The sequence below is a fragment of the Onychomys torridus genome, chromosome 6 (genome assembly GCF_903995425.1).
Source record: "Onychomys torridus chromosome 6, mOncTor1.1, whole genome shotgun sequence".
Taxonomy (NCBI): Eukaryota; Metazoa; Chordata; class Mammalia; order Rodentia; family Cricetidae; genus Onychomys; species Onychomys torridus.
The window spans coordinates 9,725,558-9,752,571 of record NC_050448.1 but is presented as its reverse complement, the minus strand read 5'-3'; the positions used below and the strand labels follow the sequence as shown (position 1 = coordinate 9,752,571).

Below are 27,014 nucleotides of genomic sequence, written 5' to 3'. Positions count from 1 at the left end.
CTCTCCCTCACAGACAGCTCCTTCCCTCCCAAGAACACCATCTGCTAAGCTGCTAACCCCTCCATCCTGGCCGCTGCCACCTGCCGCTGCAGCATCTGCTTACAGTATCTTTTAAGGAATCAGAGCTCCACCATGCATGGAATTCTGATTTTTGAAAGGTATTTTTTAAAAGGGAAAAGGCTATAACACAAATAGCATTTTTTTCAAATTATCCATCAAAGAACACTATAAAATACTTTTCTTTCTTCTGATGAGATTAAATACAGAGAGTCCTTCATAATCTCTCACATAAAAGGAAACATGTTAACAGGTGAATAAAGTAGGCAAAAGGAATCTGTCACAACCAGCACAAAAAGCCTCAATGCAGCAACTGAAACACTGAGGTAGTGACGGGGCTTTGCTCAGAAGACCCCAACAGCCCGCACAAGCTCCAGTTAGCTCACAACTATGACTACTCTAAAAATAACCAAGACCGCCAAACTTACTGCAGTGAAATCCACATGCCCATCTGTCTCCCTTTCCTAAATAGACTGAGGAACATTTGTTTACTAGTTCTAAATCATCTATCCTCAACATACCTTATTTATACCTAAATCTTGATTTAAAAAAAAAAAACAAAAAACTATTCCTTTTATAGAACTCTTTTTGAAAACATACTGATTTAGTTTGGTAATTCATCTTTTTCTTTCAAATTTTTACATCTTACTAGAAACATACCTACATTTAAGTACTTGAAATAATCAAAAGTGGAAAAGATGTTTTTATGGAGAAAAACTCCTGGTCACAACAAGGACAAACAGCACCTTAGTAAAGAGCTGCTCATGCAAGAATGGGGAGAGGTGGTACTCAGACAGCAGCCCAAATCAGAAAAACAGCCAACATCTTTGACACGGCATTTAAAGGGTTTAGTTTTGGCACTTCTACCCTAATTATGTTGACTCAAAGTCCTCTTATTGAAAAATGCATTTAAAAGATATATGTGGCCGGGCGGTGGTGGCACACACCTGTAATCCCAGCACTTGGGAGGCAGAGCCAGGAGGATCTCTGTGAGTTCGAGGCCAGCCTGGTCTACAAAGCGAGTTCCAGGAAAGCTACACAGAGAAACCCTGTCTTGAAAAACCAAAAAAAAAAAAAAAAGATACATGGAATATAGAAATTTTATTGTTTATTCATTGAAAACCAACCACTGAATTAAATGTTAAGAAAATGAAATTCAATTAAATTTGATTCCTTTGAGGATACTGTATTTTTTCTTAAACCTTTGTTTTTTATCTTTTTGTTCTGGCAATACTAGGGATTGATTGCCCCAGGGTCTGGTACATGCTGAACAGGTACTCTACCACTGAACTACCTTCTCAACGCAAAACCTGTTGTGAGTGCTCTGACAATCCATGAAAAGCAAGGCAGAGGCACAATTAGAGGACAAGCTTATCTAATGCCGGCCTCTCCTGCCTCCTGGCTTTCCAGGGCAGTGACAGGTAAAACTGAGCAGCTCCGTGCCTGTTAAGATTACTTAGAAGAAGGACAAGAACAACAGACTACGAAACTGAGTGGTAAGAGTCAAGTGCTCCCACTACTAAAGTGAGCAAACTCCTTTCCTCGCTGAGACTCATGCTATTTAATACCTAAGTATTCAAGTGAGAAGTACTCTGTGGGGACCATGCAGCCAAGGCTGCTCTTGAGCTCACTGGACAGTCCAGGATGGCCAGACTCATGACCCTCCTGCCCTAGCTTCCCAAAAACTGGTCTGACTTTCAGAGATTTTCCAAGTTTGACACAAAACTTTCTTTTAGAAAAATTCTTTTCCTCGGTAAGAAACTGAATCTGGTCATTCTGATTAAACTCGTAAAGACTTTATTTCAACTTTCAAAAACCATTTTATAAATTTTAATAAGTCCTTCAGAGAAAATTTTGAAAAAGAAAAATTTTTTCAAGATAATTTTTGTTTTTAGGCTTCATGTGACCCTTTCTAGAAGTTCATCTTGATACACTGCACTGAAATCACAAGTACTCAAAATTCTTACTTCATGCTGTGCGTTTCTGTTACCCTCGGTGTCAAAGCCAGACACTCAGGCTTTTGAGCCTTTTAACTGAGAAATAACTTAAGTATATATTTTCTCTTAGTAGATAGTAATTTTAAAAAGTAGTTTGTTTTTTTCAAAGTTGAATTCTACCCTGGAATAAATGTTTTTACAATTCTGATTACAAAACAGAACTTCATTAAAAAAGTTTCATCATAAAATCATACCTCTTCCTTGAAAGACAAGCTGCTCAAGGCCCAGGACTTCCAAATGCACACAACTAAAAGGTTAGCTAGAGAAACCATGCGCTTAAGAACATACAGAAGGGATCTATGAAGGATAATCACCTTAAGAGAAAAAACTTTGTGCAGATGACACTGGTTCAAATGCATTCCCTTGGGGAAAAAAAATCAACTCTGTAAAGATAGCAGATGGATTTGTTTAAATAGTAATAAAATTAACGAGGGACTTTAATAACCATCACAAATGTAAAGCATGCAACCATACTACAACAAACGACATTTTTTCCTTTGCCCATACAATACATTGTGGGAATACTGACACAGGAAAAATGCAAGCTTAAAAAATCACAGGCATTTAGACTCAACAGTACAGCACAGTGTGGGAGAACCAGGTTTACGTTCAGTTCAGCAAGAAAGTCAAAGAGCGGCCAAGGGCTTACCACTGGAGGATCAACAGGTGCTGGCGGCTGTACTTGGAGATTTACCGCAACAGTCTGGGGAGGAGGAAGAGTCTGAAATGGCAACTGGACCAGAGCTTCTGCAGCAGGTAGCTCTTCTTCTGACACCAAAGCATTCTGCACCAAAACCTGGCCCTGGGATAGAATTTCAGGCTGCACTTGTAAAGACTGCATAGACTGCAAGGGCAGTGGTGGGATCTGAGCTGGAGGAGATGTCGACATCTGTGGAGGGGTTGCGATTGGAATTGGAGAGGACTGCAGGGTTGAGTACTGCTGGTGTGATGTTGGAGACACAATCTGCTGAGCAGGGGACACCAAGGCAGACTGTTGGACTGGGCCAATGTGTACAACAGGGGATGCTGGAAGTGGAAGATGGGATGGAAGATTCAGCTGTGCTGTGGGCTGGACCTGATGATCAGCAGCAGCCTGCTGCAAATTTGGCCCTGTCTGAAGAGCTGAAGACACAAGAGGGTGTGACTGGATAAGTGCTTGTGGATGGATAATTATAGTAGGAGACTGACTTGGGGAATGAGGTGGAGGAGGAGACACCACTACAGACTGCTGTGCAGATTGTGCCTGGTTAGGAGACACAGTTAAAGGAGGGGGATGGCTCTGAAGTGGTGAGCAATGCTGTGACTGGGCATTACTGGGAGCCGGAGAAAGGCCATGGTTGGGAAGTGGAATACAGTGCTGGGATGGGGGCGGATCTTGAGTTGGACTCTGAAGGGTGATTGGCTGAATTTGCTGTTGTTGCTGTTGTAAAATCAGCTGATGATGGGAAACCTTAGGAGGTGGTGAATGAAGAGGAATCTGCTGATGTTTGATTAGAGAATGAGGCTGAATTGGAGAATATGACGCTGTGAGAGAAAAAAATGACAATTAGTACTGGTTTCAAAAGGAAAGAATTCTACATAACTCTAAAGGAGGAGAGTTTTCACATTAGAGAGTCACAGTCACGAGCAGGTATTATACGTCTTTTTGGTATGAGTAATTTGACATTCTATGACAACATGTTTTCCTTGCAAGGCTAGGAACACTGGATAAAATAAGCTACGCTGTAAACCACTAAAGGAAAATAATCAAGTCACATATGTCCAGCATCACATGCTCTGCTCTTCCAGGCGGCAGAACCGCTTCATTAGCACTCAGTCTCTGCACTTGAGGCTTCCCCTTCTCTGAGGGGGAAGTAGCACTCAACAGCACAACACACAGGGTGACTTCAAGATCAAGATCTCATCCTATCTATGACAAAACATGTCTTAAACTAATAGCAAAATCAATTAGCTAGAAAGCTTCCTAAGTGAGCGTTTTAGCTTGAATGGAGTCTTTATTATTTGATCAAAATGAAACTATATCACATAAAACTTCCATTGAATTAAGCAAAACACATGGCTGAATTTTGTAGTGTAGGGGCCATTCCAAATCTAAGTGAGCAATCGTTTTCTTGCAGAGAATGAAGGAATAAGATCATGATACCTAAATAAGGGATGCTGTATAACCCTTCCCACTCAATGGAAACCCCAGAGTGAGCTGTAAGGAGTGCTACCTACCAGATCTCCAGAGGTGCTCACCACTGGAAATATATATAGCCAGGGATCACCCTAAGTTATGAATGGTTCCCACCATGATACCTCTTTACAGGGGGAGAAGCTGATGAAATCCTCCCTAACTAGAACTGAAAACTGATGCACTGGAAGAAAAACTGAAATGATTGCTTAATGTCACACAAAAATTACACACATCTAAGCTGTCATGGTAGGCACAACTTTAATCCTAGCACATGGATCTCCGAGTTAGAGGCAAGCCTGATTTGCATACATAGCAAGTTCCAGGCCAGCCAAGATCATAAGGAGAACCTGTCTCAATGTCTACACACACACACACACACACACACACACACACACACACACCCCAAAAACAGCTATCTAAATCAAATCTAAAGACAGAATTTATCTTACAATGTAAATATAAAAGTTATATAACAATTTTCATCCTTTTATATTCAACCACAGTTATGGCAACAGTCTTAAACAAACTTCTAGCAACATTTTTCTTAAACAGTTTTGCATTTGATTATAATTTAAAATTCAGGGATCAGGCTAAAGAGTCCTTTCAGCAGTTAAGAGCACTGAATTTGGTTCCTAGCACCCACATAGCAGCTCATAACTATCTATAACTCCAGTCCCAGGGGATCCAATACCCTCTTCTGGCTTCCTCAGGCACCAGGCACACATGTGATGTACATATATATGCAGGCAAAAGTCATACATATAAAATGATATGTTTAAAAATTATAGAGATCCTTTAAAGAAATTAACATCTGCCAGGCAATGTTGCACACCTTTAATGCCAGAACTCAGGAAGCAGAGGCAGGCAGGTAGGTCTCTGAGTTCAAGGCCAGCCTAGTCTACAGAGTGAGTTCCAGAATAGCCGAGGTTACACAAACAAAAGAAAGAGAAAGGAGAGAAGGAAGGAAGGAAGAGAGAGAGAAAGAAAGGAAAAGAAAAGAAGTTAACATTAATATCTCAGAGTATTTAGAAATTTCACTAGATATCTACCAATTATTTTTAAATGAAGCTCAATGGTACAATACATGCATGTGGCATAGGCTCAAACACAGCACTGAAAAAAAGAAACTGAGGTCTACAATTTAGTCTAAAAGTAAGTTCTCACACAGGCTGGTAGTTCAAGGGAGGACTGTAAGAGCCTACAGACGTGGGTGGCTCTGCCACACAGTGTGAGAGCAGTGGCTCAATGCTGGGGTTCTCGAAAGCGCTCCCAGGGCTCTCTCATCAACAGCTATATAACAGCTGTGAAGTGGCCTTTAGCTCTTCTTTCAGATAAGGAAATAGATCTTTTTGCCTCCTCCTCCATTAAAAAAGAATGTTAGGCCGGGCAGTGGTGGCACACGCCTGTAATCCCAGCACTGGGAGGCAGAGCCAGGCGGATCTCTGTGAGTTCAAGGCCAGCCTGGGCTACAGAGTGAGTTCCAGGAAAGGCACAAAGCTACCCTGCCTCGAAAAACCAAAAAAAAAAGAATGTTATAATTTAATTTTAATTTCATTATATTTTTCAATACATTTCATTTTTAAGTATGTATCTATGTGTGGTTGTGTGCATGAGTGTGGGTCCCTGAGAAGGCCTGAAGAGGGCATCAAGATTCCCTTGAGCTGGGAGTTACAGGCGGTAGTGAACTATCCAACAAGGATCCTGGGAACAGATAGATCTCCAGTCCTTGCAAGAATAATCTCTCTTAACTGCTGAGTCTTCTTTCCAGCCCCACATGTATCCTAGTCCTGAACATAGGTGATATATCCACTAGAATAACTGTGTGTGCTCTCGTAGGTAAATAACCTGACATTTCAGTAGAGTAGCAGTCTATTCTTCATCTCAATTACATTTTTCCTAGATCAGAAGTCAGAGTGCAAGAACAAGTCCTAGAATGTACAACAAGGACTATGAGCAAGAAAAACTGACTATGGCCGGGCGGTGGTGGTGCATGCCTTTAATCCCAGCACTCGGGAGGCAGAGGCAGGTGGATCTCTGTGAGTTCGAGGCCAGCCTGGGCTACAGAGCTAGTCCAGGACAGGCTCCAAAGCTACAGAGAAACCCTGTCTTGAAAAACAAAAACAAACAAAAAAAAGCTGACTATGTCTACAAAACTGTGTCCTACTGGTTCATTTGTCTGACTTTAATGAACACTTTATCATTGTTAGAGTGGCCTAACATTGGAAAGATTAATAAGTGACATCATTTCTCTTATTATTTACAATAATGTATCATATCAATACTGCAACCCATGAAATAGACATGGTCATAAACTAATGCAATAGATGACAGATGAACTGAAATCCCCTATCCAAGAGGAGCACAGAGTCTAAATGAGACCCAAATCCTGAGTTGAGGGCTGCATTATAAACTACTTATGCCCCTTTCCCAAATTCACCATGTTGAAACCATAACCCCAAAGTGGCTATATGTAGAGTTAGAGAGGCTAGGAAATTAAGGTCACGTGGGATCCTGGGAGTGAGGCCCTGGCATGGCAGAGATTTGTATATCAATAAAAAGAGATACCAGGGCTGGTGAGATGGCCCAACAGGAAAGGCACTTCCTGCCAAGCCTGACGACCGGAGTTCGGTGCCTGGAACCCACGCGGCAGAGGGAGAGAACCGACTCCTACAAGTTGTCCTCGGACCTCAGTGGACTCTGGAGTGCTCATGCCCCTGCCCACCTCTACACACAGAATGAGTGAGTGCCTCCCCAGAACAGTGTCTTTAAAGAGGCTATCCGAAAGCTGTCCTCCCTCACTGGTACTCACAGGAGAGTCCCTCTGAGGACAAGGCAAAAGGACAACCCTCATCACATACTGGTAAGAGCCAGGCTTTGACCTGAGACTTCCAAGGTATGTATGGCAATTCTTGGAGGCAGTCAGACCAAACCAGTAGAGGATTTTTTCACTACATGTTTACATAATTTCTAGAGAAGAAAAAGGAAAAAGCAAAAAGCCCTCTAAAAACTGCTTAAAAAATACACTTCATGATTTCTAGATATGTGGTTAAAAATAAACTTTTTGCCTTTATATATTAAAAATGGAGTTATCAGTCAGGCATGGTAGGAGGCTGAGACAAGAGAGTTGTCATGAGTTCAAGGCCAGGCTGGGCTACTGTCTTCTAAATAAATAAATAGAATTGCTAACAAGCGAAGGCTTCCATCCTCAAGGAGAAATGATAGAGAAAATCAAGTTACTTTTAGATCCTAAAATTACATGTAAGAAAACAGTAACCATGTCCACTATAGTAACTACTAGGCAACTACACTAGAATACAAGTAGAGGGTCTAGGGTTTTCTCGATTTAAAATGACTGTTGGCATAGTTCTAGCTAAGGAAAAGAATAAGATAACAAGTCTCACTAGATACTGTGCCCTGACCAGTCACCTCAGGCATAGCAGGCTACTGCTGTTCCACACAGACTCTGACAACCCTGGCTAGGTGCAACTTTGAGGCTGCAAATACTATGGACAGTGCTGAGCAAAAACGCAGTTATCTGGCCTAGAGACAATGCAAACCAAGACATAGATATTTATTTAAAAAGAGAGGGGGAGAGAGAGAGAGAGAGAGAGAGAGAGAGAGAGAGAGAGAGGGAAGAAAAAGAAACATTATCTAACTATATCATCAAAGTTTATAGCTTGTCTCTAAGATTTATTCATGACAATCCTACCACATGACAATGTGGTAGCTAAATAATGCAAATGGAAAAGACTAATAATTTCCAAAGTACAAGTGTGGGAAACTGGACAATTGGTCCAAATATGTGCCCACTATTACAGGCAAATGAATATAAGGCACAACTTAGTGTTATTAAGATGAAAAGCGAATCTGAAAAAAGATGAAAAGACATAATAAAGTAGAATGCTAAAAACAGCGCCTCTCAGTCCTTCCTGTCTCATAAAGAAGCTTGAGTTCAGGAAGTGTGGCAACAGAACTGTTATAAAAGTTCAGAGTAAAGAGACATTTCATCTTAGAGGAATCAATGGCAAGATTCTGAGATTTTGTGAAGCAAAGAACACTGACAACCCTAACACAGGAGAAATATGAGAAGGAGTTAAAGGGCTGTGACTTCGTGTTAGAGCACTTGTGTGACGTGTGTGAGGCTCTGGATTCAATCCTCAGCACCAAACACACAGAGAAACCAGTCCAGGGAAAGGTAGATCTCCATAGTATAGAACAAGAGACAGGAAGCTCACTCTGGAAACCATGAGCAGGGCTGGCTGCCTGCAGAGAAGAGATCCTTAAGGCTTTAGGGAGGATGGGAAGGACTGACTCCTGGACAACTTCCCAGATGGAACCCCACACTGGCAGTGGTGGGTCAGAGGCTAGGAAAATAAACTTCATTTGCCCAATCTTTTGTTTTGAAAAAAGTAACAAATTCTTCCCACTAATGACTTAAACAAAATGCAGTTACTTTTTTACTAAAAGTTTAAAAATAGGTTCCACTAAAGCATACTAAATAAACTAAGACAATTCTTTTTTAAAACCTAAAAGATTTTTATCAATATAAAGAGACCAGCACATCATAGAGATGGTAAGTGCCAAGTAACAACAATGAAAGACCATCTGTTAGAATTTGTTTCAACCACTAGGTTTTCTGATTTTTTTTCAAGCTACTTAGGAAGTCTTCTTTAGCTGACAAAACTTCTCATTTTAAAATGCTTTCAAACTAGCATTCTTATTCAAGTAGCATACATCCTTTTCTGTTTGCTGTCTGCTAAGAAAACAAGAAAGACAACTATTTTCGATGAACATTTATCCCACCTGGTGCTATTAACTGGTGAATGCTTGATGTCCGAGTGACCGCTGTGCTTCGAGATTCCAGACTTGGGCTTCCTCCCTTCTTGCTCTCTGGAGAAGGGTCTCGTTGGCTGATTTTAGAACTGGTCACAGTTGTTTTATTATGGCAAATTGTCAATGACTGAGTTTGACCAGCGCTTTTTGGTGGGCCATTCTGTGAGCTAGATAAGACACCCAACTTCTGGCTGCGTAATGTTAAATTCTGAACCTAAGAACCACATAACAAAAAGTAAAGATGAAAACAGATGGCTTTATTTGATACAGCAATCATTACAATGATGACAGTAATTAATATTGTGCCTCCTACACAAAGGTCCACGCTCCTGAGACAACTGATTAATCTTTAAGGAAATCCTTAAGAAAAAGCTACATGAGCACATCTTAAATACTATGTGGCAGGTTGGAAAGGACCTAAGGGTGGTATGGGTCAGTTGTGAGTAAAGAAGAGCAGGAGGCCGGGAAAACCATGAGGAACTAAAGGAAACAAACACGTACTAAGGGGGAGGCTGATGGCAAACAAAGCAAATGTGAGGAAACGGCTCTGCCACACACACGTTAAAAGCGGCCAGCTCTAAACATGTTAGAGGGCAGTACTGTAAGACACTGACTCATCTAATCATCTGCTCCAGTGTGATACTCATGAGAAGCGTTTTCAGAAAGCTGTAAAAGTTGAAATTGTGTTACTGACCACTCATTGCCTTTGAAAACTGGCTTTTCTGAGCTAAAACATTATGCATAGCTCTGAAAATGGGTCTATGTGGTGCCCTATCTAAACTGGGGCCATTCTAAAAATTCTAAACTGACAGAATTATCTGAGACTTCATCTCACTTGAGCTTATACCTTTCCAAATAGCAAGGCAGAACATGCCTCACCAAAAGCTGCATAGCTATCTGGAACATGCACCAAATACATTTAGTGCAAGCAATGTCCTCAGAGGATCAAAGGAAGCTCCAGCTGGACAAAGCTAATGACATGCTGCTTGAATCTAACTTCTTTAGTTTCAGTGTGCTGACTCTACTACACACCTCAGCTGCTGCTCAAGGCTAACTTCCCGGTCCAAATGCCAAAACAGTGTCAACAGAAGGTAAATAAATGGTCATGTCAGGCAAGTTTCAATCAATTCTATAGCTACTGTTCATGTGTGGAAATGAAGTACCTCCCCATTCCACCCCTGAAAAAGACAGATGTACTAAAGGCTTGGTCTCAGCACAAGCAGTGCTCAGAGGTGGATGAGGACTCTGCCTTCATCAATGGTTTAACTAGAAAATGGACTTACAATCTGAATAGACTGTTAAGAGGTGGTGGATCTGTAGAGGAGGGGAGTGTCTGGAGAAGGTTGGTCACTAAAGGCAACATCTCTGAAGGAGACTTGGGCCCTGATCCCTTCCTCTGTCACTCTTTCCGCCTATCTGCCAAGAAGTAAGCAAGTTAGCTCTTTTGCACACTCCCTGCCATGGCACTCCGCCTCTAGACCCCAGGAAAACAACAGCACTGGCCCACCATGAACCAAAACCACAGGCCAAAATAAATCTCCTCCTTTAAATTGCTTTCTGGTTATTCGCCACAGCAACAAAGACTGACTAATACAACCACTGGAAGCCTTCTTCTGTTTTTTGTTTGGTTTTTTTGTTGTTTTTGTTGTTGTTGTTGTTTGGTTGGTTTTTTGTTTTGTTTTTGTTGTTGTTGTTGTTGTTGTTTTTTGTTGTTGTTTTTTTTGCCAGAGCTGAGGACCAAACCCAGGGCCTTGCACTTGCTAGGCAAGCACTCTACCACTGAGCTAAATCCCCAGCCCCTAGAAGCCTTCTTAGTGAGGCCCTATGGGGCACCTTTTCTGACTCTCCTCGCACAGTTCCTGTTGTGCGTCAACCCAGATTAGATACCATTAGTATTTAAGTTTCATACAGAAAGTAAAATGTACTGGTTTCCTTGGGTTGCCACTCAAAGCCCACAATGTAGGCCCAACCCACATTGACCCCGCTTTCTCTTCTCCAGTCTACAATTCTTACACCTGCCAACTGTTCTCACTGTTCCATAAACATACCATGTACTTCCTTCATTTGGGGCCCTTTGTTCTGGCTCTGCTTGCCTGAATATCAGTCTTTCTCAAGCCATTATCCCAAGTCCAGTAACCCCCTTCCCTCTCTCAGAAGAGCTTCCTGGAGTCCTTTGTGAGACATCTCCTCCTTCCACTCCAGGATGTTCCCATGACATTTGAGTGAGACCAGTTTAGAGCACAACATCCAGCTTATTCGTGTGATACTAACATACACACCTGTGAAATGCTGAGAGGAGACTCTAGCTAATGGTAGAGTCCTCAGCATTGACTTCCGCACTCCTAGCAACTCAGAACTATAAACACTGGACACTTCCTCAGTCTGGGATATTCTCTTACATCTGATTTTGAGATCACATCGCATAGCTATTTAAAGGTTATTTAGTTCCACTTACGGCTCTTCTGCTAACACTAAAATCTGTTCCTATTTACTAACAAACTTCATCAGGAATCTTGGTGGAGGCACATTAAAATACCTCAGGAAGGATGGGGATGTAGCTAGATGGGAGGGCATTTGCCTAGTCTGTACAAGGCCCTGAGTTCCATATCCAGTATGACAAGAGAAAAAACAAAAAACTGTTATCAGGGACAGTGGCACAGGCATATTATCAGAGCACAAGAAGGCAGAGGCAGGAGGATAACAAACAAGTTCAAAGCCAGTCTAAGATACATAGTTAATTCCACCACAGTCTTGGCCACACAGCAAGACCTGACCCTAAAAATAAGTAAGTAAATAAACAAATAAGTAAAACAACAAACTCTCCCAGGAAGAGCTACATAATAGAGAACAGAACATTTTCCACAAATGATCCATGCAGTAGACCATATAATAATGACAACCAAGAATAAATAATCTGAAAAACTCGAATGACCCCTTCCAGATGAAAAGCATCTCAACAGTAAGTGAAGATTTGACAGATGAGCCCTAATCCTACACCACACCCATTCTTCCCACAATACTCTTGCTCTTTTCTGGAATCCTGGAAGACAATGCACATGCCTCCACAGTTAAGTATGATGTGTTCTATATGAACTTGTAGACTTTAGGTAACCTGCTGCCATCTTCGATCAAATACCAACCTGAAGTAAATCAATTATAATGTAGAAACTACAGCACAAAGGTAATATTTACTTCCTATTGGAAAGACCACATATTAAGATTCCCAGGATAGTTTCACTTTTGAGGAAAGAAAACCCATCCTAAGATGAGGAATAATGGCCATCCTAGCTTTAGTTTTCATTTCCCCTGAAACAAGCCTATGACTTTATGAAAACTTTGACATCACGCATGAGGTGGTTTTGCAAACTTCACTCTAACATTTTATGATATATTATGAATATATCACTACCAAAGTATTCTCAGATGCTAGCATCCTCTCTTTGCAGTGAGGGGGTGGGTCAGTCTTGTGCTGGTCACAGTAGACCTTTAGTTCCCAGCTTTTTAATGCAAAGAGCTCACTGCTCTTCAAATCAGCATTCCCCAGAATGCCCTTTGATAAGTAGGATTTCTTATCTTCTACAAACATCCTTTTTGTGCCAGTCATGGTGGCACACACCTTTAATCCCAGCACTTTGGAGGCAGAAGCAGATGGATTTCTGTGAGTTTGAGGCCAGCCTGATCTATATATAGTTTTCTAGGTCAGCCAGAAGTATACAATGAGACTGTGTCTAAAAAAATGACTTTTTACTGAGGAAAAATTAACTGATATACTGACTTTTATAGTTTAAATTAGAACATTAAACTACAAATCTGATACTCTCAATTTTAAAAAACACACAATTTTGAAACTACAGACTTAATTTTTAAAAAAAGGACAGTAGTGGGGCACGTCTTTATTCCAGCACTCAGGAGGCAGAGGCAGGTGGATCTCTGAGTTTGAGGCCAGCCTGGGCTACAGAGCGAGTTCCAGAACAGCCAGAGCTACACAGAGAAACTCTGTCTTGAAAAACAAAAAGACAATTTTCAAAACCAACAATCCTGAACCAAAAGTTGTGTCTTTATTGGTCAGCATCCCCTACCACTGCCAGCCTCATTCACTGCCATTCAAAAGCAGTGTTCACAGAGAGATCCCTCCAGTCCCCTGAAAGCCAGACCCGCACAGCCACAGACCATAGACAGGTCACATCCAATATTAATTGCATAAGACTCATAAGAATGTTTTCATCATGAGAAACAGTAAGCAAATTGAGCTCTAGACCATATTAAAGAAAAACATTATCTCCTAAGCAGCTGGTTTATCATGGAAACTATCAAACATTTAAATGGTTATTTATTATCTCTTCATTTCTAGCTTCTTGAAAGCCAAAAACTAAATGTGTAATTTGTCATCACACAATGTCAAATAAAAACAGTAATCAGTAGATATGATATCTCATTATGTGGCAGGCACTGTGCTCAGTAGCTTCTGATTGCCTCATTTGCCCCTTGTAACAACTGAGGTATCATTTCTAATATAAAGTCAAGAAACTGGAGCTTAGCAAGGATAATTTTAAATTAGCATTTAGTGAGCCCTATCCAGCCAACTCTGTTAAGGAGCTGCAAAGGGCCAATTAGGAAAACTCTGAGTTTATCTGACCACAACCTTTATAACTAATACATGAAAATTAGTCTTATTATTAAATATATCAATACACAGAGGTTCTACAAAAAAAAAATCAAAGAATATTAATTATTACTATATCATTGTTTGTTTGTTTTTCAAGACAGGGTTTCTCTGTATAGCCCTGGCTGTCTAGGAACTCACTTTGTAGAGCAGGCTGGCCTGGAACTCAGAGATCTACCTGCCTCTTCCTCCCGAGTGCTGGGATTAAAGGTGTGCGCCACCACGCCCAACTTTTCTCATTTCTTACATTTATCAGAAAGCTGAAATATGAAATGAAAACTAAAATGTACCAGGCATAGTGACTCATGCCTGTACTTCCAGCACTGAGAAATCTGAGACAAGAATATTGCCTCAAATTCAAGGTCTGGAGGGCAAACATCAAGTACCAGGCCATCCAAGGCTAGCAGCAAAAAGCTGTCTCAAAAAAGAAATTAAAAATATACCTCAAATGAACAAAAGGTATTTTAAAATGTTTAATAAAAGGCTAAAGATGACCCAACACAGTGTCTGTCATAAAATCCAAAACATTTACTATGAAAAACAAAATAGCATCACATAAAGTAACAGTTTACTCGATTATTTTAAAGTTTACTCAATCTAAGTGATTTTTATGAAATTTACTGAGCTATCACTTACAATAAACTACAACTGTTCCTAAGTTTTGGTCTCCTGTTTCAACCCATAGTAGGTCAAAAATTTGGAACCAATACACTAAACATCCCTCCTAGTCAATTTCCCCTACCTCTATTAACCTAATTTTCTCACTATGGAGAGTTTTCCCTAGTCTGGAATTTTAAAACTACAGAATCACAGAGGATGTACTTATTGTGTCTAGCTTCATTTTCTAGCCATGTTTATGGGATGTATCAGTGATTTGTTCTTTTAACTTTTGAGTACTATTCCACTGTACTAATGTAACACCATCTGTTTATACATTCAGTATTTAAAGAATATTTAGCTATTATAAACTATTGTATAGTGTCAGCCTTCATTTCAGCCACGCAGATGAGCGTATGATGATGTTCATTATGGTTCTGATCCATATTTGTAGTGATCTATGATGTTGAACATTTTTATCATGAGCTCATTGGCCTTTTATATATTGTCTTTTTTTGTTTGTTTGTTGTTGAGACAGAGTCTCACTATGTACTTCTGGCTGTCCTGAAACTCACTCTATAGAACAGGTTGGCTACAAACTCACAGAGATATTTGCCTCTGCGTCCTAAATGCTGGGATTAAAAGCATGCACCACCACACCTGGCCTATATAGTGTCTTTTGTGAACTATCTCTTCAAATCTTTTTTTCCATTTGTAACTGGCCTTATGATCAATTATTAAACTACAGGCATTTTTTAATATTCTAGGTACAATCTTTGGTCAGACACATATATTGAGAATAGTTTTCCTCAGCATGTAGCCTAGATACTCATTTTGTAATGATTCTTTAAAGAATAATTTTTAGTTTCATTAAGTCTAACTTATCACTATTTTTGCTTCTAGTTAATCTTTTTTGTGCCCTAAGAAGCCTCGCCCACCCTAGACTTGCAAAGATGCTGTCACGCTTTCTCCTAGAAAGTTAAATTTTTTATTTTTCCCTTTAGGCATACATTCTACTTTTAGTTTATTTTTGTGAATAAGAGAGAAGTTAAGGTTCATTTTTTTTCCATAGTACCAAATAAAGTAATACTTTGCTTAAGTTTTTAACTCAAGTTTTGCCTGATTTAATTCATTTTTAAACTTAAAATTACCATCTACTTTGACTTATCTGTTATGTAACTGCTTGCAAAGGAAATCTACAAAAAAGAATATATCTCACATAAGAAAGAAATCTGGTATACAGTAAAACTAAAATACAGTGTCATTAACAAAACTTTCATTAACCTTGATGAATGAACATCTAATAATCTAAATCTATGTTTAATTAAATTATCATTTCTACAAAACAAGCATGCTCTTGAAGTTCTCAGTGTTTTATGAATTTCACCTGAAAGACACAGCAATGCACTCTGAAGAATGCAGTGGCCATCTTTCCACTGAGACCCAGACCTCCAGCACCACACTGGGACAGACAGTCTCACCTGAGCAGCTGCAGACTGACAGGAAGGTGACGGTGACGACGAGACAACAGGAATGTCAGACTGCACAGCAGCCACAGTGGTAGCGGGTGTGAAAATCAGCTGTACAGACAGAAAACCAAAAATAACACCCTAAGACTAAAGAACATGTCCCACACACAGTGTGTAGCAAGCAGGCAAGAGACTCAACTTTGTGACAGAGAGACAATGCCAGTTAGGACTACCTTCTAAGCAAAAGGCTTCACACGACAACAAAGTTGTGATCACAGAGCTCAAAAAAGTCATCAACAGCTTTGAAATAGCTCACAATTCTGAGGGCAGGGGGAATCTACTCTAAGAAAAGAATGTGTTTGGTGAGATGAGATCCTCAAACCAAATTTTGTCCCAAATGGAAGCTACTATCTCATGATTCCTAAGATGGAAAATGAAAATAAAACTATGTTAGCATACAGATTAATATAGAAACAGGAAAAGAAATACCAAAAAGTCTCTTCAGTCCACACAGTAACAGTGCCACATACTACACTACAATGTTTCTCAGCCACAAGGGACCGATTGTAGAACAAAGTAAGGTTGCTCTTGATGTTAAACCCTGTTTGTAAAGGGCTATTTGTTCTAAATGTAAATGCTCAAATGTTAAAACAGAGCAAAACAACAACAAAAGAGAAAAGCAATCTATACATCACTATCTTGTTTCAAACTTTCAATGTTAAACAAGTACCATTAATTTCTAAGACAATATAATCTACTCAATCTAACTGGATTTAGTAAATAATGATAGGTTAAGGAGTGTGTAAATATACTATTTTAAAGTCATTTCAAAAAGTACTCACTACCTTCCTGCTATTTAAACTAAAATGATCAATTAGGGGACTTTTCTCGTCTTAAACTTTACTGGTATGTGTTAACTATACAGTACTGGGTTTCACTGTGATTTTCAGGCATGCACACACAGAGTAATCATACCCACTACCCCTGCTCCTGTTTACCACCGCCTCCCCACCTGTCCTGAGCCCTTATTTTCCTCTAGACCTTTTACATTTAATTCTTTACTCATTAACTGACTCTAAGTAAATTCACCAACAAATGTCTTACTTCCGGTGCATGCAGCCTGAAAGCACCCCACCCAAAAAGGAAGACACTCCTGTTTGAGCCATATGAATCGTCCATTTTCAAGGTCAAAATCATCAAAAACAAAACAAAACAAAAATATTTCAAATGGTTCAAATCATTTAAGGACAATTTCATGGGAAGAAGTAATAAGAGAAAAAAAAGGTGATGTTTACAATTTGTGACTAAAGCCTGTGTCACATCCTCACTTCCTGCCAGAAATATGACTGATAACTTTCTTTCCAATTTTCAATGAACAATAGGGATCAGTACAGATTCAGTTCATTGGTCAAAATCTGCATATTAAGGAAGCTGAAGATGGTGAGTATTGAGAGGATGCTTATCTAGTGTTCATGAAGCCCTGGTTTCAATTCCTGGTCCTGCAAAATTAACTAATTAAACATATATAATTACATATATGTACTAAAACATTTGCCTAACTGTACAAAATTATGTCAGCCAATGTCTACAAGCCTTAAAGTTCAACAATTAAATCAGGAAGTCAGTAGGTACCTAATTATAGAATTATCAATTAACATTCCTATATTAATAAAAAAAAAGTTGAAGTACACATAAGAATGCCACCTTACAGAATTTGAGACAGTAATAACCAAAGCTATGAATTATTTGGAAAACGATCCAATCCAGATTTCAGAAGGTCCTTGGACATAAATTCTTACTTATAGTTAAAAACTAAGTTTTTAATGTTTCCACTATTTCCTCAAATCATCAATGTCAACAGAATAAATGATTTCTATATCACTGTAAGTACTAAAACTGTAAGATGGCAACAGTTAGAAAAAGCTTTTCAATTGTAAAGATGTCAAAATATGAAAAAAGTTTTTAAAATCAGTAACAGTATTAAAAAATATTGTTACCAAGAAGGCTTATTAATTCAAGGTGGAACTTTTATGCATTTTTATTAGTGTTCAAAGGTTGAGCACACACAAACACACACACACACACACACACACACACACACACACACACACACACACACGTTAAATACTGCTTAAGTACTAAAAATGCTTTATTGCATCAAATCCAGAAACATTTGAAGTCTCCAGTGCCTTAGACACTGAAAAGCTGCCGTCTTGTATCTTACCATCTGAGCTCGGAGATACATTTGAGCTTGGCTGGCTGTTAATGTAGGGGAGGTACTCCCTAGTAACATCGTCTGTTGGGTAATACTGCCACTGGTAGAACTGGAAGCCTGGGAACGATTCATTAACTGAGCAGGTGTAGGAGAAGTAGAGAGGTTGATCTAAAGAAGAAAACATAACAGGTCATGTTCCGTGTTTTGCCTCCATATTCTTGACTTTACCAAGCTGAAGCAAGGCAATCCATGGAAGAAACCTCAAGGACAGTCTCTGACCTTTGACAGAATCCCCCTTCACTTTGGACAACTGTCTGCATATAAGCACATAGCACAGACTGCTTACTAACTGGAACAACTTTCAGACATATCCACCCTTCAGTAAGACTTCTAGCATCTTAAAAATGCCATTGTTTCCACCTGCCCACAATCAGGACTAATGTCCAATTGCTTTAATATTCCACAAAGTGACTTTAAAATTCTAATTTTAAGACATTGTTTTGTCACACTGTCACACTTTTAGAAGCTCCTGAAGTAAACAAAAGTTAAAACACAAATAATCCATTTATATATATATTTTTTTAAAATGCAGGTAACATATAATTACTATAATGTTTTAACTTAAAAGCTCTGAAAACAGAAGAAAATACAATTGCTATCTGTTAAACAGATGGAAAAATCCTGAATACTGGCTACGAAATTAATGTATAAACATTTTCAAGTTTAAAGTCACGCTTAAGAATTCATTAGAAGCAGATATAGTGACTCGTGTAATCCAGCACTCACAAGGATAAGGTAGGAGGCTTGTGGGTTAAAGACCAGCCCTGGGCTACCAAGTAAGCTCCAGGCCAACCTGGGGTACATGAGATCTGGCCTAAACAAAAAAGAAAAAAGAAAAAAAGTAGCATGTAGCTGAATGGGTGGCACAAGCTTGTAATTCCAGCACTAGAAAGGCTGAGGCAGGAGAGGACTGTCAGCTCGTGGTGAGTCTGAGCTAAGCTACACTTCAAGCTCCTGGCCAGCCTGAGCTACATAACAAGATCCTAGCATGAGAAAGAAAAGATTAGTGTTCAATCTAATAAATCCCTGGAAAATACATTAGAACCTGTCAACTTGCTTGGATCTAAGAAAGGAAAATGGAAAGGGGAAGGTGGAGAAACAGGGAAGAGAGAAATACACACATCCTTTTTCATCTTTCCAAGTCCTATCATGCTCTTGTATCATCCATTCTTTTTTTTTTCCTCCCAACCCTGGAAACAGTTTCTCTGTGTGTAGCCCTGGCTGTCCTGGAACTCACTCTGTAGCCCAGGCTGGCCTCCATCTCAGAGATCCGCCTGCCTCTGCCTCCCAAGTGCTGGGATTACAGGCGTGCGCCACCACCACCACCCGGCCTATATCATCCATTTTTAAATAGTTTCAGAGAATAACATAACTCAACCCCAACTTAAATCCTTTTTGTGGACCAAAAGTAGAAAACAAAATTAACGAATAGTTTATTAGACTTCTGATTCAGGAAGAAAATACACATTCATGTGCTCAAAGACACTCTTGGAAATGCTCAATTGATATGAAATGAGAATGGAGTTAAAATATACAAGGGAGCAGGGAAGGGAAATGCTCAGAAGTCCGTAAAAAATGCAAACCCAGACATGTAAGCAACAGCTGACACCAAGGTACCTCTAGGTTCATTAAGCCTACAAAAAATGGAATATACACGTCAACCTATTATATGGTAAAGCTGGAAGTGAAATTCCTATTTGAGACAAGATCCTGAGAAAGGATGATCAATATGTGAAAAGATCCACTCATATATTCTGAGAAGCAGCTAGGAAGCTGCTATCCATGCCCTGACATACTGGAAGGATGGAGGGAGACACCTATGAGAATCAAAATTTCAGTTGTTTACTATGTGTGGGCATGAAATCCAAAACACTTCCTGCATAGCCCCTTAACACAATCCAATACATTAACATTTGATGGAACAAAATGGTGAAGCAGGGATCTCCAGAAATCTTCCACCAGAGAAAACATCAACTTGAAGTATCTGCACATGAAACTCCCTTCATGAGACCCAGGTGAGACACACAGGAGATGGTCACAGCACAGTAAGAAGAGATGTTGTTGAAGAGAAGGAACCCTTTATATTTACTGTGTTACCCCTCCCCCAGCCCCAGCAGACTCTCCCAACTCCTAATTCTAGGCTGGTACCCACTGACTAAATCTTTCAACCTGCCCTTGCCCTAGATAGGACTTAAACTCTGTGATGTGGACTGGCATTTAGTTGCCTGCAAAGACTTGAATTGCATACAAACCTCAGGAGCAGAGATGGGAGCCAGCACTTGGGGCCAGTGCTGCATCAGTCACAACGATCAGAGGTTACAGTCCAGGGCTAAGCCATTTCTGGAAACCACAGGCTATCAGCCCAGACTACATTTTCAAGTTATCTGTCAGTGAAGTCCATAGATTCCTGTTTTGCTTGGTTAGTTTTTGCTCTTGATGCTGGTTTTGGGTTTTCTTTCTTTCTTCTCTTTCTTTTCTTTCTTTTCTTTTCTTTCTCTCTTTCTTTTCTTTCTCTTTCTTTTCTTTCTCTCTTTCTTTTCTCTCTTTCTTTTCTCTCTCCTCTCCCTCCCTCCCTCCCTCCCTCTTCTTCAATGTATTATTCAGTTCCAGGATTTGTGTTGGATTTGTTGGTTTTCTGTATTCAAAGTTTTCAGTTTTCTCAAAGCAGCTACCTGAAACTCTTTGTTAGGTGGCTCACATAATCTATCTTGCTAGGGCCAGTAGTGGGTAACTTGTCCCTCTACTGTGTCCCGGCTCCCTGGACTTTTCCCTGCCTACCCCCAGGTCTGAACTTTGCTACTTCTGTTTCTGTTTGTAGATAAAGTTGGTATTTGTTTTCAGTCCTTGCATGCCAGGCCAAGTACTCTATGATCAAGTTGCACTTTCAGGCTTAATAACTAAAATTCTGAAAACAATCATCCTTGTTTTAAAATTTCCTTTAAAAAGTACTTAATACAGGGTTGGGGATTTAGCTCAGTGGTAGAGTGCTTGCCTACCAAGTGCAAGGCCCAGGATTCGATCCTCAGCTCCCAAAAAAAAAAGTACTTAATACAACACTCTTGTTAAAATAATTACAAAAGGTATGAAATAGAAATTTTCAGGCATACTGAGGATTCAAGTTTATTACCAATGTGCTCACTACAAGTAAGATGTCAGAAGACATCCCACCAAACATAATGCTCATCATAATGACCTTTGACTATCTACTTGTCTGTATCTTTAGTGTGCTCTAAAAATCTTTGTTTTTTGGTTTTTTGTTTGTTTGTTTTTTGTTTTTGTTTTGTTTTGTTTTGTTTTGTTTTTTTGAATTTTTGGTACTCAATACTGTGCCTGACAGCACATCAGCATTAAAAAGTACTAAACACAGGCTGGAGAGATAATTCAATCAGTAAAGTGCTTCTCACACAAGGACTGGTACCTGAGTTTGGTCCCAGCACCAACATAAAAGGTGGCACACATCTATAATCTCAGCACTGGACAGGCAGAGACAGAAGGATCCCTGGGACTTGCCTGATGGCTACTGTGAAGCAGGCAAGGAGCTCCAGGTTCAATAGCAACCCTGTCTCCAAAATGAAAATGAAATATGATCACAACAGACACCCTCTGTGGACTTCAGTCTTCCATGTGCAAGAATGAATGCACACACACCCCAAAGTACTGGAACAGATTCTTCTCCTAAGTGTAGAAGACTAACACAGAATCCAACATAATAATGGACACCTGAAACTGAGCTGTTTCAGAATGAGCTCTGAAAACTTTTTTCTAAAAACTAATATCCCATATAAGACAAATGTATGTATTACAATTCCCTCAAATCTTTCCTGTTCATCACCATGCTAGTTAAGAAAAGGAAGCCAATTATCACTTGATTATATACTTAAATACTTTCTATGTCTAGGTATAATTCTTCAAATGAATATTGCTGTCCATGAAAGAAGGGTCTGTAACTCGTGTGCATACCCAAGACAGCTAGCACCAATCAAATGCTGAACAATAGATAATTGGCTGCCTTCCCATAAGCACCATCTGAAAATCTCATTACTAGGTCAGAATCAGACCCTCTTCTATTGCCCAATTTCAGACAATGGGACTGTATCCTAAAAGGATTCTGTTTGCAGATAACCTACTTGCAACAATAAAAAGCCTATATTACAATTATCTAGTGTATATTCTAGCTTATGCTCATTATTCCTACCATTCACCCATCAATGAAATAGACACATATTTTTTTATCATACATGTAAACTGTGGTAGTTTGAATGAAAATGCCCCATAGGCTCACAAGGATTGGCACTATTGAGAGGTATAGCCTTGTTGGAGGAAGTGTGTCACTGGAGGTAGGTTTTGAGGTCTCAGAAGCTCAAGCCAGGCCTAGTGTGTCTTGTTCTCTTCCTGTTCCCTGTGGATGCAGATGTAGAACTCTCAGCCACCTCTTTAGCACCATGTATGCCTGCACACCACCATGCTTCCCATCATGACGATAATGGACTAAACCTCTGAACTGTAAAGCAACCCCAATTAAATGTTTTCCTTTACAAGAGTTGTCAAGGTTATAGTGTCTCTTCAAAGCAATAGAACACTAAGACAAACTATTTAAGAAACCCTGAATGAGGGGCTGGGGATTTAGCTCAGTGACAGAGTGCTTGCCTAGCAAGTACAAGGCCCTGGGTTCGGTCCTTAGCTCCGGGGAAAAAAAAAAAAAAAAAGAAACCCTGAAAGAATCATGAATTAACATCTAAATCACTGGTACTCAAACTATTTAATGAAATCCTCTCTCCAAAAACAATATTATTGAAAATTTAAAAACCGATCTATCTGGCTAACTTTAAGATCCAAAGCCTGGTCTAAGTCTACAATAAGAGAACACCATAACCCGACAACTTGACCAACAGAAATGTAGGACAGAGATTGTGCTCAGTGGTAGAGCAGTATAAGGCATGTATGAAGGCCTATATTTAGTTCCCAGCACCACAAACTTTAAAAAGAAATTTGTTTTTCGTTGTTGTGGGAGTATGGGAGTCCAAACCAAAGTGCTGGCCCGTCAAGTTTCCGGTAGGGGCTCTCTTCTTAGCTGGCAGCCTGCTACCTTCTCAACCCTCCCACGCCAGAGAGAGCACTGGCAACCTTCCTCATTGCCAGACAGCAACTCTCTCAGATGAGAGCTCCACCCTAAAGACCTCATTTAAATCAATTCACTACAGAGTCTATTTCTAGTACAGAAACATGGATTGGGTTTTCAACATGAATTCTGGGAAGACACAATTCAGTTCATCTCAGTTTACTGAATCTTCTTTCTTTAATCTAAATTTCGGGATATCTGGATGAAGAAAAACTAGAAAATCTAAATAGACAACATTGCAAAAGCTTCGAGTGCAGGCAAGTTAAAAGGCTTGCTTGCCCTAAGTTACATCACTGGCCAGTTACAGAGTTTAACATGAACACCCATGTCCATTCACTCAAGGTTTCATAACTGGGTATTCTCAAAAGCCAAATCTTCTTTTAAAAAAAAAGATTGCTTTTTAATTATGTATATATGTAGGAGGTAGAAAGGATTGCAGGTATATGCAGTGCCTACAGAGCCATCAGATCCCCACGCCCAGGAGTAGCCAGCATACATAAAAGGAACTCAGTAGTATTTCTATGGACTTTTTGTTTCATTTTGCTTTGGTTTTTTTTTTTTGTTTTGTTTTTGTTTTTTTGTTTGTTTTTTAATTTTTGGTCTTTTGTTTGCTTGATTTTCATTTTGTGGGTTTGTTTTGGGGTTTGGGGTTTTTTGGGGGGTTTTTTGTTTGTTTGTTTTATTTTTTGGTGTTTGTCAACCCCAAACGGTTGGTTTTTTTCTGCTTTTTTTTTTTTTTTGTAAAGAGAGAACATAAAGTTGAGTGGCTAAGGATGCAGATAGTGTCTACAAGGAGTTGGAAGAGATGAAAAACATGACCAAAAACTTCAGCATAGGCTGGGAGATGGTGGCACATGCCTTTAATCCCAGCACTTGGGAGGCAGAGGCAGGTGGATCTCGGTGAGTTCAAAGCCAGCCTGATTTACAATGTGAGTTCCAGGATAGGCTACAAAGCTATACAGAGAAACCCTGTCTTGGAAAAACCAAAAAAAAAAAAAAAAAAAAAAAAGACCTCAGCATAATAAAAGCCAGACACACATTGGGAGGCAGAGGCAGGCAGATCTCTATGAGTTCAAGGCCAGCCTGGTCTATAGAGCAAGTTCCAGGAACAGCCAGGGCTACACAGAAAAATCCTGTCTTGGAAAAAAACCACACATTGAACCTGATAGAAGAGAAAGTAGGGAATCACCTTGAATACACTATCACAGAAACAATTTCCTGCACTTAACACTAATAGCACAGGTACTAAAATCAACAATTAATAAATGGGTCCTCATGAAACTGAAAAGCTTCTGTAAGGCAAAGGACACTGTCAAAAGGACAAAACGGCAGCCTACAGAATGGAAAACTTTTTTTTATCAACTCCACAACTGATAGAGAACTAATATCCAAAATATATAAAAAACTCAAGAAACTAGATATCAAAAAACCAAATAATCCAACTAAAAATGGAGTACTGATCTAAACACAGAATTCTCAAAAGAGGAATCTCAAAGGGCTGAGAAACAAAGAAATGTTCAACATCCTTAGCCATCAGGGAAATGCAAATCAAAACTACTTTGAGATTGCATCTTTGTTGGAGCCCACTAGGTTTCCTAGCGGCTGGTATGCAGGACTGCATACCAGATTGATTGGACCACTGGCCTGAGTACCTGGTGTTTTAAGGGTCTACACTTGACTGTAACTAGCAAGGGGGAGGTCCTTTGCCCCTCCCCTTGGCATTGTTATAAATAGCCCTTTGGAATAAAGTTCTGGGCCAGTGGATAAGGATCCAGGCCCACCTGAGGCTATCCTGTGTTTTCTGTTTCTCTTTATTTCTACCTAAGTCTCTTGTCCCTCACTCCTCAAGAGTCCCCGGGGTAAATAAACGTGGGAGCTGGTCTCCCACACATCTTACACCTGTCAGAATGGCTAAGATCAATAACACAAGTTACAGCTCATGTTGGTGAGAATGTGGAGCAGGGGGAACACTCCTCCATTGCAGGTGGGAGTGCAAACTTGTACAGCCATTATGGAAGCCAATATGGTGGTTCCTCAGAGAATTGGGAATCAGTCTGCTTCCTCAGAGAATTGGGAATCAATCTATCTCAAGACCCAGCTATTCCCAAATGACATTCCACCTTACCACAAGAACACTTGCTCAACTATGTTCATTGTGGCTTTATTCAAAATAGCCAGAAACTAAAAATAACCTAGATGTCCCTCAACTGAAGAATAAATAAAGAAAAATGGGTAAATTTACACAATGGAGTATTAAGCTGTTAAAAAAATGACATTATGAAATTTGGAGGCAAATGATGGAACTAGAAAAAATATCATCCCGAGTGAGATGACAACATGGTATGTACTCACTTATAAAAGGACATTAGCTGTTAAATAAGTGATAATCAAGCTACAATCCAGAGACCCAAGGAGGTTAGGTAAGGAAGAGGGCTCTGGAGAGACACATGGATCTCTCTGGGAAGAGGAAATAGAATAGGTTTTGAGGGTGCACTGGGGGTAGGTAGGTGGGGACAGGAGCAGGAGGGATCAAGGAGAGAGTGTGGGGAGAGACAGCTGAAATTGGGGGATATTTGAGGGAACAGTGTGGAAACACAGTGCAGTGGAAACTTCCTGGAAGCTAATGAGGACTCCTAGTAATGAAGGATGTGCAGTCTGAACTGGCCGTCTTCTGTAACCAAGCAAGGCTTCCAGTGGAACTGGACTGCATTCTCAGTTGAGTTGTAGGCTGATGAGGCCCCATGGCGATCCCCCACAACCCAGGTAGACGCTAGGACACAGGGCTGATCTCCAAAAAACGATGCGGGGAGGGTGTTGCTGAGGACAACAACCTCCCATCTCATGAGTATAGGAGGTCAAGCTGGTGCCTGCATGGAGCCTTCACCCTACATTCTAGTCTATTTGGTATGGGAAGGTATTCTGCAGGCTATGGAAAGAAAAACCTGGACACCAAGCCAGTCACAAAACCCTCCACCTACAACCTGCCATGCCTGCAAGATGTACTGGGGCAATGATGGCTCAGAATTTACAGGAGTGACCAACCAATGTCTGGTTTAACTTGAGGCCCGTGCCACAAGAGCATGCCCCCACCCTACAGTGCCTAGCTGGCCAGGAATTGGAGACTGGCTAGCCCAGAGATCTAGGGAAGAACCAAACATGACTGATCCAAAAAAAAAGCAATGAAATGATTCCTGCTATACTCATAGAATGGTGCCTTGTCCAGTCTTCATAGAGCCTTTCTCCGGTAGCAGATGGGAGTGGGTGCAGAGACCTACCATCAGACATTATGCGGAGTGTCTAAATTGGAGGTCTCCATCGGGTTGTGCCTCCACCCCCATCTTGGGAAACCAAGGAGAAGAGGGGAGAAAAGATTGTAGGAGTCAGAACAGATGGAGGACACCAGGAGAACATGAATAGACTGCCACCTAATAATTCATTGCTCATTATTACTTCCTAGAGACTTCTGTTACCACAACCTGTCTCTGCTGTGGGATATTTGTACACTGTGTAAGGATAGATTATTGCTGTGGCTGGTTTAATAAAGAGCTGAACCGCCAATAGCTGGGCAGGAGGTATAGGTGGGACTTCGAGGAAGAAAGAGGAAGTAGATGAATCTCGGCACAGGAAAGACACTAGGGAACAAGTTGGACACACAGAATGGAAGAAAGGTTAAAGCCACATAGCAAAATGTAGATTAATATAAAGGGATTCATTTAAGTTATAAAAGCTAGTGGGACAAGCCTAAGCGAAGGCTGAGCTTTCATAATTAAAGTCTCCATGTCATTATTTGGGAACTGGTGACAAAAAATCCAACTACATGTCTCTCTA

The 27,014-nt window shown here is 40.1% G+C and overlaps 1 protein-coding gene across 7 annotated transcripts in view; it reads right to left on the bottom strand.

Moving 5' to 3' along the window:
• Nucleotides 1-27,014, bottom strand: part of Phc3 (polyhomeotic homolog 3) — a 72,417-nt gene that overhangs the window by 33,319 nt on the left and 12,084 nt on the right. For 4 of the 7 annotated variants that reach the window (XR_004945167.1, XM_036189489.1, XM_036189494.1 and 1 more), the window contains 5 exons: nt 18,017-18,175; nt 15,805-15,903; nt 9,034-9,277; nt 2,704-3,578; nt 2,369-2,416 (listed from right to left, as the gene is read on the bottom strand). Coding sequence is in view for 6 of the 7 variants with exons in the window: in XM_036189489.1 (XP_036045382.1) it covers nt 2,369-2,416; nt 2,704-3,578; nt 9,034-9,277; nt 15,805-15,903; nt 18,017-18,175 (1,425 nt within the window). In the remaining variant the exon portion in view is untranslated. The remainder of the gene's footprint in view (nt 1-2,368; nt 2,417-2,703; nt 3,579-9,033; nt 9,278-15,804; nt 15,904-18,016; nt 18,176-27,014) is intronic. The other 3 variants (XM_036189490.1, XM_036189491.1, XM_036189493.1) reach the window with 3 other exon arrangements.